Consider the following 13927-nt stretch of genomic DNA (forward strand, 5'->3'; position numbering starts at 1 on the left):
TGTATGCTTCATCGCACAACCCGACTGTATTGCAGCGAAGCTGCAGAGTGAAGTTCGAATTATTTGGCGAAAGCCTATCTTGAGGTCTAAATAACCGACAATCGTCTTAACGGCACCCTTCTGTACATTGACATTAGCCAGACAACCTTGTTATGGTCCCTCAAAGGCCAAGACCAAGTAACCACCCATCACAAGCTTAGGTGCACATTTCTTTCTCAATGCCCATACTCACTTATAGTCCTCATTGGCACAGGTGAAAATGAAGGCCTCCATGGGGTTCCAGCAAACAACATTGGAGCGCATCTCAAGAAAAACACGTCGCAGTGGCTGGGACTCCCGCGTGTCGTACAGCACAATGCTTCGGTCACTCGATGCACTTGCCATCACATTCACCTGTATGAAAAGAAGGCAACACAGGACGTCTTTACTGAAACCGTAAATGCCAGCATCAAGCTTAGGGACTGTAAGCAGGTTATATATGAAGCAAGGCAAACTTCAAGAACTGTGTACACAACAAAAGCATAAGAATACATACCATGTGCTTCAAGAGCAAAATTTTCTAACAGGAATTGGTTGACGTGGTCATGACATTTTTTTAGCTGCACATTACTAACAACAGCATACGTGGTAAACTTGGTCCTTTATAAGTGACTGGGATGTAAAGTGATTCAAACATGATGAAGATAGCTATACAGGTGTAGCATAGAACCCACTGTTCAGATGACACACATGCGCACACACACACATATCAACCATGGACTACCCCAGGCTACCTGGGTCCCTAGGTAGTCCATGGTCAATTGGGTAGTGTACCGGGCTGCTGCGCTGAAGGAACAGGGTTCAAAACAACCAATGGACCAAGTTGGGTCACTGAGTATGTGACAATGTGTACATATGTGCCGCTCTTCAACGAACCTCTTTCACACTGACTTGGGTCACTACAGATGTAGGACTGGGTAGGTACTGCTATTTAATGACACCCTTTGATGTTGTCTTGGAGCACTGGATATGTGCCAGTAGGTGCATGCTGCTCTTAAATGAATGTCGTTGATGCCAACTTGGGTAACTAAATATGTGCCTCTGGGAACGTGCCACAGCACAATGACAAAAAAGATCCTTTAAATTTCTCTGATGCTCGGAGGAGTCAAACTCAGATCACAAGGGTTCGTCAAGGACAGCAACCAGACGCTTTCACTGGCTGCACCACCAATTCACTGGGCATGTACTGCTTTTCAATGAACCTCTCTTCAACTTGGGTCACTAAGTATATGCCAACAAGTGTGCGGCAAATGAGGTAACAGTTCTCCAGCGTTCGCAAGCACCGGCACACCCCACTTCTCATATCAAAGGTCATGCGTGAACTTTTTGGTAGCACCACAAGATGGTCCAGCATGCCCAGAACGAAGCGCGAGAGAGGAGCACGGTTGGCGCACAACGAGTTTTTTGTTCACACGCAGCAGTGTGCCATGCATTTCGAAGGCCATGCGCAGCCTTGGCGGCACCAGCAGTGCTAGATGGTGCTGAGTGTTCTTAGGGAAGCACGAAAGAGGAGTCCTGCTGCAGTACATGTATCATACATAACTCATTTCGGTGGGGGAAATACATTGTGTGGCTATATTGATTCAAGGCTAAATGTGTTACCGCAGTGAAGCCGCTTGACGAAGAGCGACCATTGAAGCGGAGCATGCTTTAGGTGCGAGTGAAAGCGAGCAAAGGTGAGCCAAGAGGGATGGTGGCTTGATGAGCACAGCCTTCCTGGGCAAGCAAGGGGAAAGGCGAGCGAGCTCAGGGTAATGTGGTCAAGCACCCACAAGAGAAAGGAGAGAAGGAAGTGGGGGCAGGTTGGCGGGCGGCCCTTACCTAGCGCGGCCGTGCCTTTGCATGGCTGTCAGCGTGCACAAAAGAGTGGGCATGCCGAGACGGCGTGGCATTATGTGCACTGTCTTCCTGCGTATTTAGTACTGGACGTTGTATAATCTTGAGTTTTGGAGATGCATAGAAGTGAGAGGCAGACAAAGAATTTGTTTGCCACTGATGGCACTTGTCAGGATAGCGTTGTCCTGCTGCGGGTGACATTATCAGCCATGGGGGTGCACTGGACGTGAAGGTGCGGCTGGCTTTGTTTTGTACCACTGATGTGAAGATATCGTCAACACTGCATAAAGGTGTATCTTTCATCGCTGACTGTCAAATTCAAGTTTTTTTTTTCTCACTCAAGTTTGCTTTTTCTGAATTCCCGATAATTGTGGAAATTTTGTGGCTCCTTCCCCGTAAGAAAGATTTATTGGCAACTGTACTTATTTCCATGAAAGGGTGAATTTCAATGGAATGAAATTTTGATATAGCGAAGCAATTTGCCCAGTTTACCAACCTTGTTATATTGAGCTTTAACTATAATATTATTTCATATTTGCCTTTGCAAAGTCAGGAAAGCTGGCTGGAATATCAATGTGCTTTGGGACAGAGTTTGAGGAGGAATATTTTGAAACTAGTATCCCTCTAATAATTGCTACTAAGTGGATACACCTACAAAATTGACCAACTTCAGTTCTATTATCACAATACGTGCCCTGAGGAATTGAGGAGTTTAACCGACTGTGTGTTAGAACTGCAGTTTTGCTAGACTACAACAGGTTAATTGAAATGGTGCTCCAAGGAGTGATCTAACAGATTTGACCATAAAGCACCATGCAAAAGGACAGTGCAAGCTCACCTCAATTGGATTGAAGCGGACGGCATAGACGGTGTCGACACCCCAGTTGAGTGTGCGGAGCGGCTCAGAGCGCGAGTGCTCCCACAGGTGGACGTTCTCGCCGCAGGTGGCAAACAATGCATCTTGGCGGTGATGAGTGATGCCCGTCAGCACACCCTGTCAACAGAAGGCACCTTTGATTTTGCTTGAAAGTGACTACATGTCAATGGACCTCAAATAACACCTTACTCTGGTGTCAATGCAACCAGCCATGCTCAACTAGTATCTCATGGCAGATAAGAATGGAAGACTGAGTTGAGCAGAAGACAAAGAACAATTCAAGATGCAATCTGAAGAACAACTAGTACTGAAAACCATGTCCAAGAACTTTACAACAGGTTCCATTACACTGCGACAGTCAGAGCAAGGATTTTTCAGAAGCACTGCCTGTCATATTAGATGCAGCTTTCTGTCACGTGGCTGATGCTTTAATCCATCACAGTCATGGACGCTAAACAACCAAGCGAATTTCTCCCACCCATGTTGAGAGGCAGTACTTCAGCAAAATGAAGGTGGGTGTCTGAGTTATATTTAAATTCTGGGGTGTTACATGGGCCAGAACCACAATCTGATTAAGAAGCACACCATAGCAGGGGACTTTAGATTAATTTTGATCGCCTGACTTCTTTAATGTGCACCTAAATCTAAGTAGACCAGTGTTTTTGCATTTCGCTCCTATCAAAATGTGGCTGCTGCAGCCAGGATTGAACTCGGCGACGCACTAAGCTACCGTGGCAGGTTGTCTCTGAGTTGCAAAGGGGAGGAAGTATACAGGAGAAATTTAAACATGGCACTGGATGGCATGTTTACACCATTCCCTTTTAAATACATTTGTTACAGTAAAACTCTGCTTGAAGTGATCCGAAAGGACAAGTGGCTGCAACTGCTAAGCTTATTTAAACACCCACGGTGAAGATACCAAGCTTGTGCACTTGTACCTTTTCATCTTCCTTCTAACAGTACCATTTGTTTGCCTGCATTTCTCTCTTTCAGCCTGGAAAGCAGTAAGTCTGTGACTTACTCGTGTGATGATAGTGTGTACTGGATCATCTGGCTCACCCCAGGATGGTGACTCTGCGCGCCATGTCTTGATGTTCTTGTCGTCCCCCACCTAAGTGAAGAGAACATAACCACCATGCTCTTCACAATGCTATGAGATTGTAACTCTCACAATAAAACCTGATGATAAGAGGATTTTGCTAAACTATTCCCTATATTTGCCCATTGCCTGAAATTTAGTTTAGTACTTATGCCATCAGAAGCTCTGAAGGCTGCACACCTGGTCAAGGAATCCAGCACATGGATGCTCAGTGGTACACTAACAGAAAAAAATAACACAAACAAGTACAGAGACATGAACTGGCTTTGTGTTGCTTAGGCTGTACAACAAACGTGTGTAGTATGTACAATATGAGCACCTCACTGGATTATTTATTACAAAGTGGAACATGCTAGTATGAGATCTCAGATCCCTTGTTGGTGCCTGCAAAACTTACAAGGTAGCTACCAAATCACACCGCAAGCAACTCTACAAACCTCAACCATATGGAACATGAAGTGGAAGTGCTTGAATGAAAATAAGAGTGGCAGTACATGTACTATGCGGTCAGTATGACCTACAACGCGCAACCACTTTGCCACGTGCTTTCACATTGTAGCTCATACTGAGCACGATAGTACATTATCAGTATACTATTCGCTGCACTGTACCATTTATTGACTCAGGCTACCTTCTAACTATAAGATCTTTAAAAACGTTTGTATAGAGCAGAACATGCTTTTGGCACAACTGTGGCAGATTGTGCCACCTTACCGTGATGAAGCGCTGGCCGTCGTTTGGAAATGTGATTCCCCGCACCATGCCCTGGTGTGCCTGAAGGGTTCGAACACACTTGCGCTCTGCCAGGTTCCACACCTTCACCTGTAACCAAATAAGGCAAGGGTCAAGTGCAACCACCACACTCCCGCATAGAGCTGCTACTATAACTTGCCATTTATGCCCACCTGCAGTAGTGGCTTAGTGCATGCAAACTCCAGCCGCTATTTCACTGTTACATTTTGTGACCATCACCAGCAGAAGCAGACCAGTTCTGTGCCTGTAGTGCTTCTGGCTCAAAGAAAAACAGAACAAACGAAGAATAGTTTCTGTTTCCCACTGATAATAAAGTGGCATGAATGCAGTACAAAAAATTACTTTTAACGACCCACTGAACAAAAGAACAGGTAATATTACAGCTACGAAGCCAATTGTACCAACAGGCTCAAAGTGCACCAGTTTATAGCAGCGTGACTCATTACAGAAACGCATGTTACATGCTACGCTAAAATGATCCAAGAGCACTACGATATGCTCAGCCCTAGGCAGTCCAATTTTAGAGCATGGGGCAGCGGCATTTGCAAGCATGAGGCTGAGTGGTACAGGAGCAGGTGTTCGGTGCGCTCTTTGTCATCAAACTTTGTTCCTTTTATTCCACTTTTGCCTCCTCAAAGACAACCACACTCTCACATGCATGCGCCTATGTAGCCTGCCTGTGACACCGAGTTCTCGGCTTCCCCATAAAGCTCAGCTCAGCTTGCAGTTCACCAAAAGGCGAAAGCAGGAAGTGTCCTGTTATCTTTGGTTCGGAAGCAAACACAAATGCAAGGTGCTAAGCTTCTAAGTTTGCACAATTTAGGTGAGTGCAATTAAAGATGAAAGGAGTAGTGACATGACAGTTACGAGTTGTCATTATTTCCCCCTGTAAACAAAGGTATAAACCCAACTAAACAAGAGAAAGAATACTGTGCCACGTCTCAGAGCGTCCTAATGTAATACTCCAAGACTTGCTTCTACAAGCCAACTTCAGTACCCACGAGGTCGCTGCATTGTCATGACATCTAGATACACCGCCTCTCTCTACTCCTGGGATCACTGTAGCTGCCAAACACGAGCGCAGCCAGAAGAAACGTATATACGATTTTTGTTTATTTAAAACGTTAAGCTTTCTTCGGGGATTAACCATAATTTCTTGTGAGAGTCTAACTGTTCTCATCTGCTGATTCTGGAGATACTGCAATCTAACACAGCAGTAAGAACTGCATGGTGGTAATGGTGGTACCAATACCACTGGTATCAGTACTGCTACCAGTGGTACCACATGGAGGCACCATGATAACGGAAGAATTCTCGCATTATTCCCTCATGAAAGCTAGTGTTATGACAAACATTGCATGGGGTTCTGAAGTGGTTCTTGAGAAAGCGGTGTTCGACAGTAGCAGTTGGCTCCCACATATGGGCAAGGTGGTAAGGGGGGTGCCGCCCATAACACATAGTGCAACATTGTGTCAAAAATAACCACCTCCCAAAGCATGCTAAACACATTCTTAGATGGCACAACTGGGGCTGGTTCGTCATAATTTTTTTTATGAGCAACATACCATATCTATCCATATCGTTGCACAATAACAATAAAGTTTTCTCTGTGTCATGACATCACAATAATGTCAATGTCACAAGGTGCAGCACTGCGAGACCCATTTTAGCGTGAAATTAAATTATTGTATAAGTGTTTCCCAACCTTTATATGCGCAAAGTGTCATCTTTTCGTGTGCAAGGAACACGTGTTAGAACTTCTCAGTTTCTACAACTTCAAAAATACATCTCAGTGCTCATTTAAAGGGAAACTAAAGCGAAACAACAAATCAGTTTAGACTAATAAAGCATTGTTTGAGAACACTGCAGGCAGTCACTTCAAAACAATAGTTTGATTATTAGATGAGAAAATGAAGGTCGAAGCATTAGCATTCGAATTTCGTGCCGAAACCATGATGCCGGTACGTCAGGTGTTTCAAAGTATGTTTTTGCATTTGGACCACATTGGCTGATAATGGTTCCTGAAACTTGCCATGTTTAATATTTGGTTCCTTTAGAACACAATGTAGTCAATCTGTACCGCTATACAATTAAGTAGGCCCTAGAAGATGCCATCAAAATATATGACATCATAGCGACCAGGTGTGGGAACTTCAAGGAGGCGTCGCCACCCATCTTTCATTCTTGCGCTTTTTCTGGTTTACCAAGCATCTTATCGTAGAAAGAGTGGTGTTATTGGTGTCCTAGAGAGGTAACTTACTCATGCAGAAGAAATCATTTTTCTCTTTAGTGTCCCTTTAAGGTGTATCAGAAAGGTTTTATGCTTTGTTTCACATCGTGTCTATTCTTTTGCTACTTTGTGCGAGAAGCATAGCAAGCTCTTGTACTGTACGATACACTTCATTTGTTCTTTGTCTATGCACTATTCTCGCTTTGTTTATCTCATACACATAATTATACGTACCAGCTTCAGACGCCTTTGCTTTGCACACAACCTGAAAGGCGCGCATAGCCTGGAGTAAGCGAAGCTCTTCATTTTCGCTGCTTATAGCTCTCCTTGTGTAGTTGACCGTGTTTTTGTCATGTTTTGTATTACATCTCCTGTATTCTCGTTATGCAACTGTTCTGTACCTTTTGTATTTCTTGTTACTGGTCATTACTGTGGTAACTGACGCCACCAAGGGGCACACAATGTACAATAAAAAGCAGAGCGCATGACCTGTGCAGTCAGTGTGCCTAGGCCCCTCACAGCTGTGTCTACTGTGTCTTCATTGCTATGTGCTATGGCCGCGGGTGTCTGGTCACTACAACTGGCGACGAGGGAAAATGCTTCAAGTAAACGACACCGGTGATGGTGACGCAAGAACAAGCATGCTGGTCATCGGAAAGATAGATGAGTTCAACATGGACACTACGGACTGAACCGAGCACCGAGAGCGGGTGGAACTATTCCTGACCATGGACGACATGCCAGATGGTAAGAAGGTGGCCGTATTTCTAATGTGTTGCGGGGCTGCGACGTATTCCTTGCTGCGAAGCCTACTGGCCCCTGAGAAACCTGCCGCAGTGAACTTAGCGACAATTTTTGAGGCCCTCAACAACCACTTCGCACCAAAGGTGCTGCAAGTGGTAGCAAGTTTCAAGTTCTTCTCACGACATAGGTGAGACGGAGAGGCAGTAAGCGAGTACTTCGCACTGTTAAAGCGACTGGCCGACAACTGCAAATTTGGATCATTCCAAGACCGCATGCTACGAGACCAAAACCTCAGTGGCATTGACGACATGCCATTACAAATGCAGTTACTAGAAACAGCCGATTTAAACCTGGAAACCGCAATGAGTATAGTACAGGCCATCGAGACTGCTCGCAAGGATTTCCATATGCTGAGCGCTCACCAATGCCACAGTCGGAGCCAGCCCAATTGACAGTCGAAACTGCCATGGTGGCAACAAACGTAGTGCAACCTGGCCGTCGCGAATGTAGGTGCTTCCGCTGCGGCGGTACCCATCAAGCGCGCCAGTGTCAACACGTCAACTCAGTTTGCTACAAATGCAATCGGCAAGGGCATCTGCCAAGAGTGTGCAAAAGTGATAGCGAGTCAGTAAACAGACAGGTGCGGCACGCAGATTCGAGGCGCATGAACACCATGGATGAAGTGCTTGGGGCACCCGGAGCGAATGAAACGCCGGAAGCGTATGGCCTTTGGGCACTTCAGGCGGCATGGCCAGCGCCTATGCGCATTGCGGTTATCATTCAGGGCGTTACACTAGAGATGGAACTTGATACGGGCGCCAGTGTCTCAGCCATAAGTGAAACGAAGTTCATGCAACTGTTCCCATCAGCAGCCGCCTTAGAACGATCCAATGTACAGCTGAGGAGTTTTTGCAGAGACACGCGACCAGTCGCCGGGAAGTTTCTGGCCACTGTAAAGCTTAGAGAGGAGGAGAGATGGCTACCTCTGTTTGTGGTTAAGAGGCAGTGCCCAGCATTGTTTGGTAGAAGCTGGATGAAGGCATTCCAGTTGGGAATCAGCAAGCAGGAATTTATTTTGTCTGTGTCGTCTGCAGACAAAGCTGTAGACCGTTTTCAAGAGGTGTTTCCAGATGGTTTAAGCACACTCTGTGGAGTTAAAGCTCGCATCTTGGTGCCGCCAGATGCGAAACCCGGATTCTTTAAGCTCTGGCGGATGCCCTTTGCTTTGAAAGACAAGTTTGCGGAATAGTTGCAGAGACTGCTCCATTAAGGCGTGGTCTAACCAATGAAGACTGCCAGATGGGCAGCACCTGTCATTCCAGTGCTAAAACAAGATGGGCCGTTGCGCATATACGGCGATTTCAAGCTGACTGCAAATCCCATAGCACTTGTGGAAACATATCCCGTGCCACGCATAGAGGAATTGTTCACAAAGCTCCAGGGAGGAGTAAGGTTCACAAAGCTAGACCTAAAGGACGCCTACCAGCAGATCGAGCTGGAAGAATAGTGAGAGGAGTTCGTCACTGTCAATACCCCCAAGGGCTTGTTTCAATACACGAGACTGCCATTCGGGCTTGCTTCCACCCCAGCCATATTTCAACGGGAAATGGAAAACCTCCTGGGAGGTCTTGATCATGTCACAGTTTACTTCGATGACATCTTGGTAACAGGCGCTAATGACAACGAACATTGGGCAAACGTCTACAAGGTACTATAGCGCTTACGAGAGGTGGGCTTGAAGCTGAAACTTGCAAAATGCAAATGTTTGTTACCTAAGGCCCAGTACTTGGGCCACATAATAAGTGCTGCTGGGGTACATCCAGATCCCGTCAAGACTGAAGCCATAGGGAATGTTCCTAAACCTAGAGATGTGAAACAGTTGCAAAGCTATTTGGGTTTGGTGAACTTCTACAGAAATTTTCTCCCCAACCTGTAAGATGTACTGCAGCCATTGAACGGCTTGCTTACCACTGGAACAAAGTGGCGCTGGATGGCAGTTGAGCAATGTGCATTCATGAAAAGCCTCCCAAGGAACTGCTCGCATCCACCCGTGTCTTGGCCCACTATGACCCCTCCAAACCCATGGTGTAGATCGCTGATGCTTCCCCTCATGGCCTGGGGGAAGTCCTGGCAAAGAGAGAGCCTACTGGAGAAGAGCGACCGAAAGCCTTTGCATCAAGAAGCCTCACGGCCCCCTGAGAATTACAGTCAATTGGATAAAGAGGCACTTGGTCCCGTGTTTTGTGTGACAAAGTTCAGGCAGTAACTCTGGGGATGGAAATGTGAAGCGGCTACCGACCACAAACCCTTGTTGGGCCCATTAGGTGCTGGAAGGCCTATTCCGGAAACATGCTTGAAGAGGTTTCTTCGCTAGACATTGCTGCTGGAAGGGTACAGCTACAGTTTGAGCTATAGGCACGGAGGCCTGATAGCCCATGCAGATAGGTTGAGTAGATTCCCCTTGCCAAAAATTGATTGCTCTCCAGGGGCACCTGCAGAGGTATTCATGCTTGAAGGTGTCTATCCCCATGTCCTTTCATCAAAGGTGGTAGCAAAAGCCACTGCAAGAGATCCGGTGTTGTCAAGAGTGCTACAGGATTTATGGTCTGGTCACGTTCAAGACCTGACATCAGAAGAGGGATCCATACGCATCCCGATTCAATAAGTTGAGTGTGCATCAGAACTGTGTGCTCCGGGGAAACAGTGTTGTGGTACCCTCCAGCCTCCAAGGGGAAGTCCTCAAGTTCCTACACGAGAGCTATCATGGGGTCACAAAAATGAAAGCCATCGCCCGAAGTCATGTGTCGTGGCCGTCGTAAGACAGCAACATCGTAACCAGGGTTCAAGAATGCTTCGCCTGCCAATAACAACACAGACCATACAGACCAATGCCAACGATTCTGTGGCCATTCCCAGGCAGGGCCTGGTCGAGAATCCACGTGGACTATGCGGGACTTTACCAGAATTCCTATTTCTTTATTGCAATTGATACATTCTCCAAATGGATAGAAGTCTTTCCCATTTCATCACCCTCAGCGGAATGTACAATTGCGTGCACGTGGGTTATGTTTGTGAATCAGGGCCTCCCAGACATGGTGGTATTGGACAATGGACCCGCATTCACGGGTGAAGTGTATGAGACATTCTTGAAGAACGGCCTGAAGAGGATGCTAGTGCCACCTTATCACCCTGCTTCTAATGGTGTGGTGGAGACAGCCGTTCAAACTATGAAAGTAAAATTACAGAAAGCTGGCTCAAATTGCACAAATTGCACAAATTTCACGAATACTGTTATCATATAGGTCGACACCCCACGAGGTCACCAGGTGTTGCCCATCTGCGCTGTTAATGGGACGGAGGCCCCGGACTGCATTGGATCTGCTGTGGCCAGACCTAAGGAAAACAGTTCTTCAGAAACAACTAGCTCAGAAGATGGAGTATGATCAAAGAATGAAACCGAGAGTGCCAGCACAACCAGGAGACAGAGTATTCACCAGGAATTTTCGGCCGGGTCCGGGCTGGATTCCCGCTGTAGTCACCAGGCAGCACAATTCACAGGTGAGCTACAATTGGATGATGGGCAACAATGGACTCGAGCATGTAAGGCCACAGTCGATGTCCGACCAGCACAACCGTCAGTGCTCCAGCCCTTTTACCGCACGCTCGGAACCACGTTTTACTTTATCCTCAGGCACCGGAGGTACAAATGACAGTGGTTTAGCTGAAGCAGCGACAAGCTTTGAGGCTAAATCACTACTACCCGGCGAGCCCTATCAATTGGAGACCAGTGACACCATGATATCAACACGCACTGATTGCTCCCTGCCTCCTTCCACACCTCGGCTTCGTCGGAGCACTAGGCAACGCCGTCCGGTGTTTCGGTTTTCTCTTTGAACTGTAACTGCTTATATGCTGTTCATATGTTGTGTTAAGGAGGGGACGAAGTGTGGTAACTGACACTACCAGGGGGCACGCGATGTACAATAAAAAGCAGAGCATGTGACCTGTGCGGTCAGAGTGCCTACGCCTCTCACAGCGGCTACTGAGTCTTCATTGCCATACGTTAGGGCCGTGGGTTTGGTCACAACGCCGGTCACTACAATTACTTTTTTTCCCTCAGTGCCAATTTCTCCCATGTAAAATGTCTTAACCCTACTGTAATGCTTGTTGGGTGGATAAGTATATGAATAACGGAATGAGTAAATGAAAATAACAAGCTTGGTGACATGTCCCCACCACGCTCACAAAGCACACTGCTACAGAAGTGCTGGGTGTGAGAGAGATGCGCACCTCACCATCGCAGGCGCCAGAAAACAGCTGGGTGAGGAACCTGGGATGCTTCTGCAGCGCCTGGACGCCATCCCTGTGGCCATCCAGGCTGCCCAGGAAGGGACGTGCGAAGATCTTGTCCAGCTTGACCGCATTCAGGGCCCGTGTGTACTCGCGACATACCTCAAATGGGTGCAGGCTCGGGTCAAAGTTGCGTTGCACTGGGAGAGAGCAGGGCACATGAAAGCCAAGTTCATTACACAAGAACACACGGCTTTGGCAGGCACAGACAATCAAGTAACCTAAAGTAACATGCACGAGATGACCATCGCTTCTAAGTAAAAAAAAAAAAAAAATGGGCCCTTTTGAAGAGTGTCAAGCTGGATTTGTCACAATACACAATTACGCAAGATACAGTGGCTGACACATTGGAAAAATGGTGACGACTGTGCAAATGGTACGTTGATCTTTCTTCCCATCGTACTTAAAGCGAGAAAGCAAGGACAACGCATGGTTTCCGCGTTTGAACAACATGCTGACCGTAACATTTTGCTCAGAACTTTTTGAAAAGCTACTTATTTGGAAAGCTCTATGCACTTTGTAAGGATTGAAGAAGACTGCAAACTATGGAGTTTTAGGATATTCTTTATTGCACATTCTCTATATGCTTGACCACTTCTTTCTTCTGCTCTACGTTGTGTACAGCTTTAAATCAAATTAAGTTGGCATTGGTCTAGTCATCCTGCGACTCTTCTAGTCCTTTGGTTGCGGAAGCTCACGAAGGGTAAATAAGCAAAAACAGCCAGCTCTTAAATGGACATTGCTAAACCTGTGTGTTCCTAATGGAAATTGCCATGCGGGTTTTCACCTGGGGTCCACCATCCTTTCTGCCAGTGTCGCAAGCTCATTTTTTTTTTCCTTTTTCTGCGCGCTGACTGATTCGTTCCGAGTATAAGCAGGGAATCCTTTGTAGTTCGACATTGTGTGGATTGAATGCTCGACAAATGCACGTGCTATGTACTACTACACGACAAAGGAGAGTACTGATTTGGCGAAGGAATACACTCGGTAAAACGTTTGCTGTTCACAACAATTAACAGCAAGGACGGTCGCGCAGCTTACTTGTACTGGAAGATACCTATATGGTCCCCATCTCATTCAGATCCAATATCTTTTGAGATATATTCAAACAGAGTTTCCTAACCATCACTGTTTCTTATTTTAGTTCACCCGCCTTGAGCCTGAAAAGGAGACGTCATCGAGGACGATACATACAGCAAGATACCGCATGAGTGTGCAGGAGCCGGGACGGCGCACACTAAGGCGATTTTATTCATAAAAGTTATTCATAAAAAAATATTGGCAGAGCATTAAGAAATTGACACCGCCTGTAACTCTCGCCTATGATCGGAACATGCCGCACAGCAAAGGCAGCAGTGCACGATACAGTTCGAAGACGCAGCATCGCAGGCCTACCTTTATGAATGTCATGCTTCGTTTCTCTCAGGTAGTCATCTGGGTTCCTCGACAGCACTTTCACTTTCATGTCTTTAGCGTTTTCACACCACAGTCGAAGAAAAACGCTTCACATCACAGAGAACGGCTTCAGTCAAGCATGCCACAGAGGAGCCATATTGAAATAAACTAGGCTACAAAGTTGAAACTAGCCAAGCCCGTAGTATTGCATGTCTTGCAAGTGCTTAAGTTTTAACTAATTGAAGATATGTTACAATGTATAAAAGTATAATAACAAAGTTACTACCTGTTTTAAATGTTTCAATGCCGAAGCGTCAATATTTGCCAAGCATTATTTATTAGTTTCGGTTTCAGTTATTTACTCCACGTGGTACACGCCCAAGCAGCCCCACGTGAACTTGGGCTGCTTCGGCGATGAAGAGGGTAGCGAAGACCTATGGTGAAGACCGCAGTTGGGCAGTCAAAGCACAACTAAAGGATAAGCCTCCAGATTGAATTTGACGGTATTTTCCCCTCAAATGCTAAACTAATACTATTACAATATTTAAATGACCAATTACACGATTAATTACCTTTCTCACCTGGAGTAATTCAGAGTCCTGAA

At 46.2% G+C, this 13927-nt stretch overlaps 1 protein-coding gene across 1 annotated transcript in view; it reads right to left on the minus strand.

Moving 5' to 3' along the window:
- Positions 1-13486, minus strand: part of LOC142580002 (DDB1- and CUL4-associated factor 13) — a 35986-nt gene extending 22500 nt beyond the window's left edge. The window contains exons 1-6 of the mRNA XM_075690718.1: positions 13324-13486; positions 11869-12068; positions 4566-4673; positions 3774-3863; positions 2714-2869; positions 233-393 (exon numbers count right to left, since the gene is read on the minus strand). Coding sequence (XP_075546833.1) covers positions 233-393; positions 2714-2869; positions 3774-3863; positions 4566-4673; positions 11869-12068; positions 13324-13393 — 785 coding nt within the window. The 5' untranslated portion in view covers positions 13394-13486. The remainder of the gene's footprint in view (positions 1-232; positions 394-2713; positions 2870-3773; positions 3864-4565; positions 4674-11868; positions 12069-13323) is intronic.
- Between the last annotated feature and the right edge of the window lie 441 nt (positions 13487-13927).

The sequence above is a fragment of the Dermacentor variabilis genome, chromosome 4 (assembly GCF_050947875.1).
Source record: "Dermacentor variabilis isolate Ectoservices chromosome 4, ASM5094787v1, whole genome shotgun sequence".
NCBI classification, from domain to species: Eukaryota; Metazoa; Arthropoda; class Arachnida; order Ixodida; family Ixodidae; genus Dermacentor; species Dermacentor variabilis.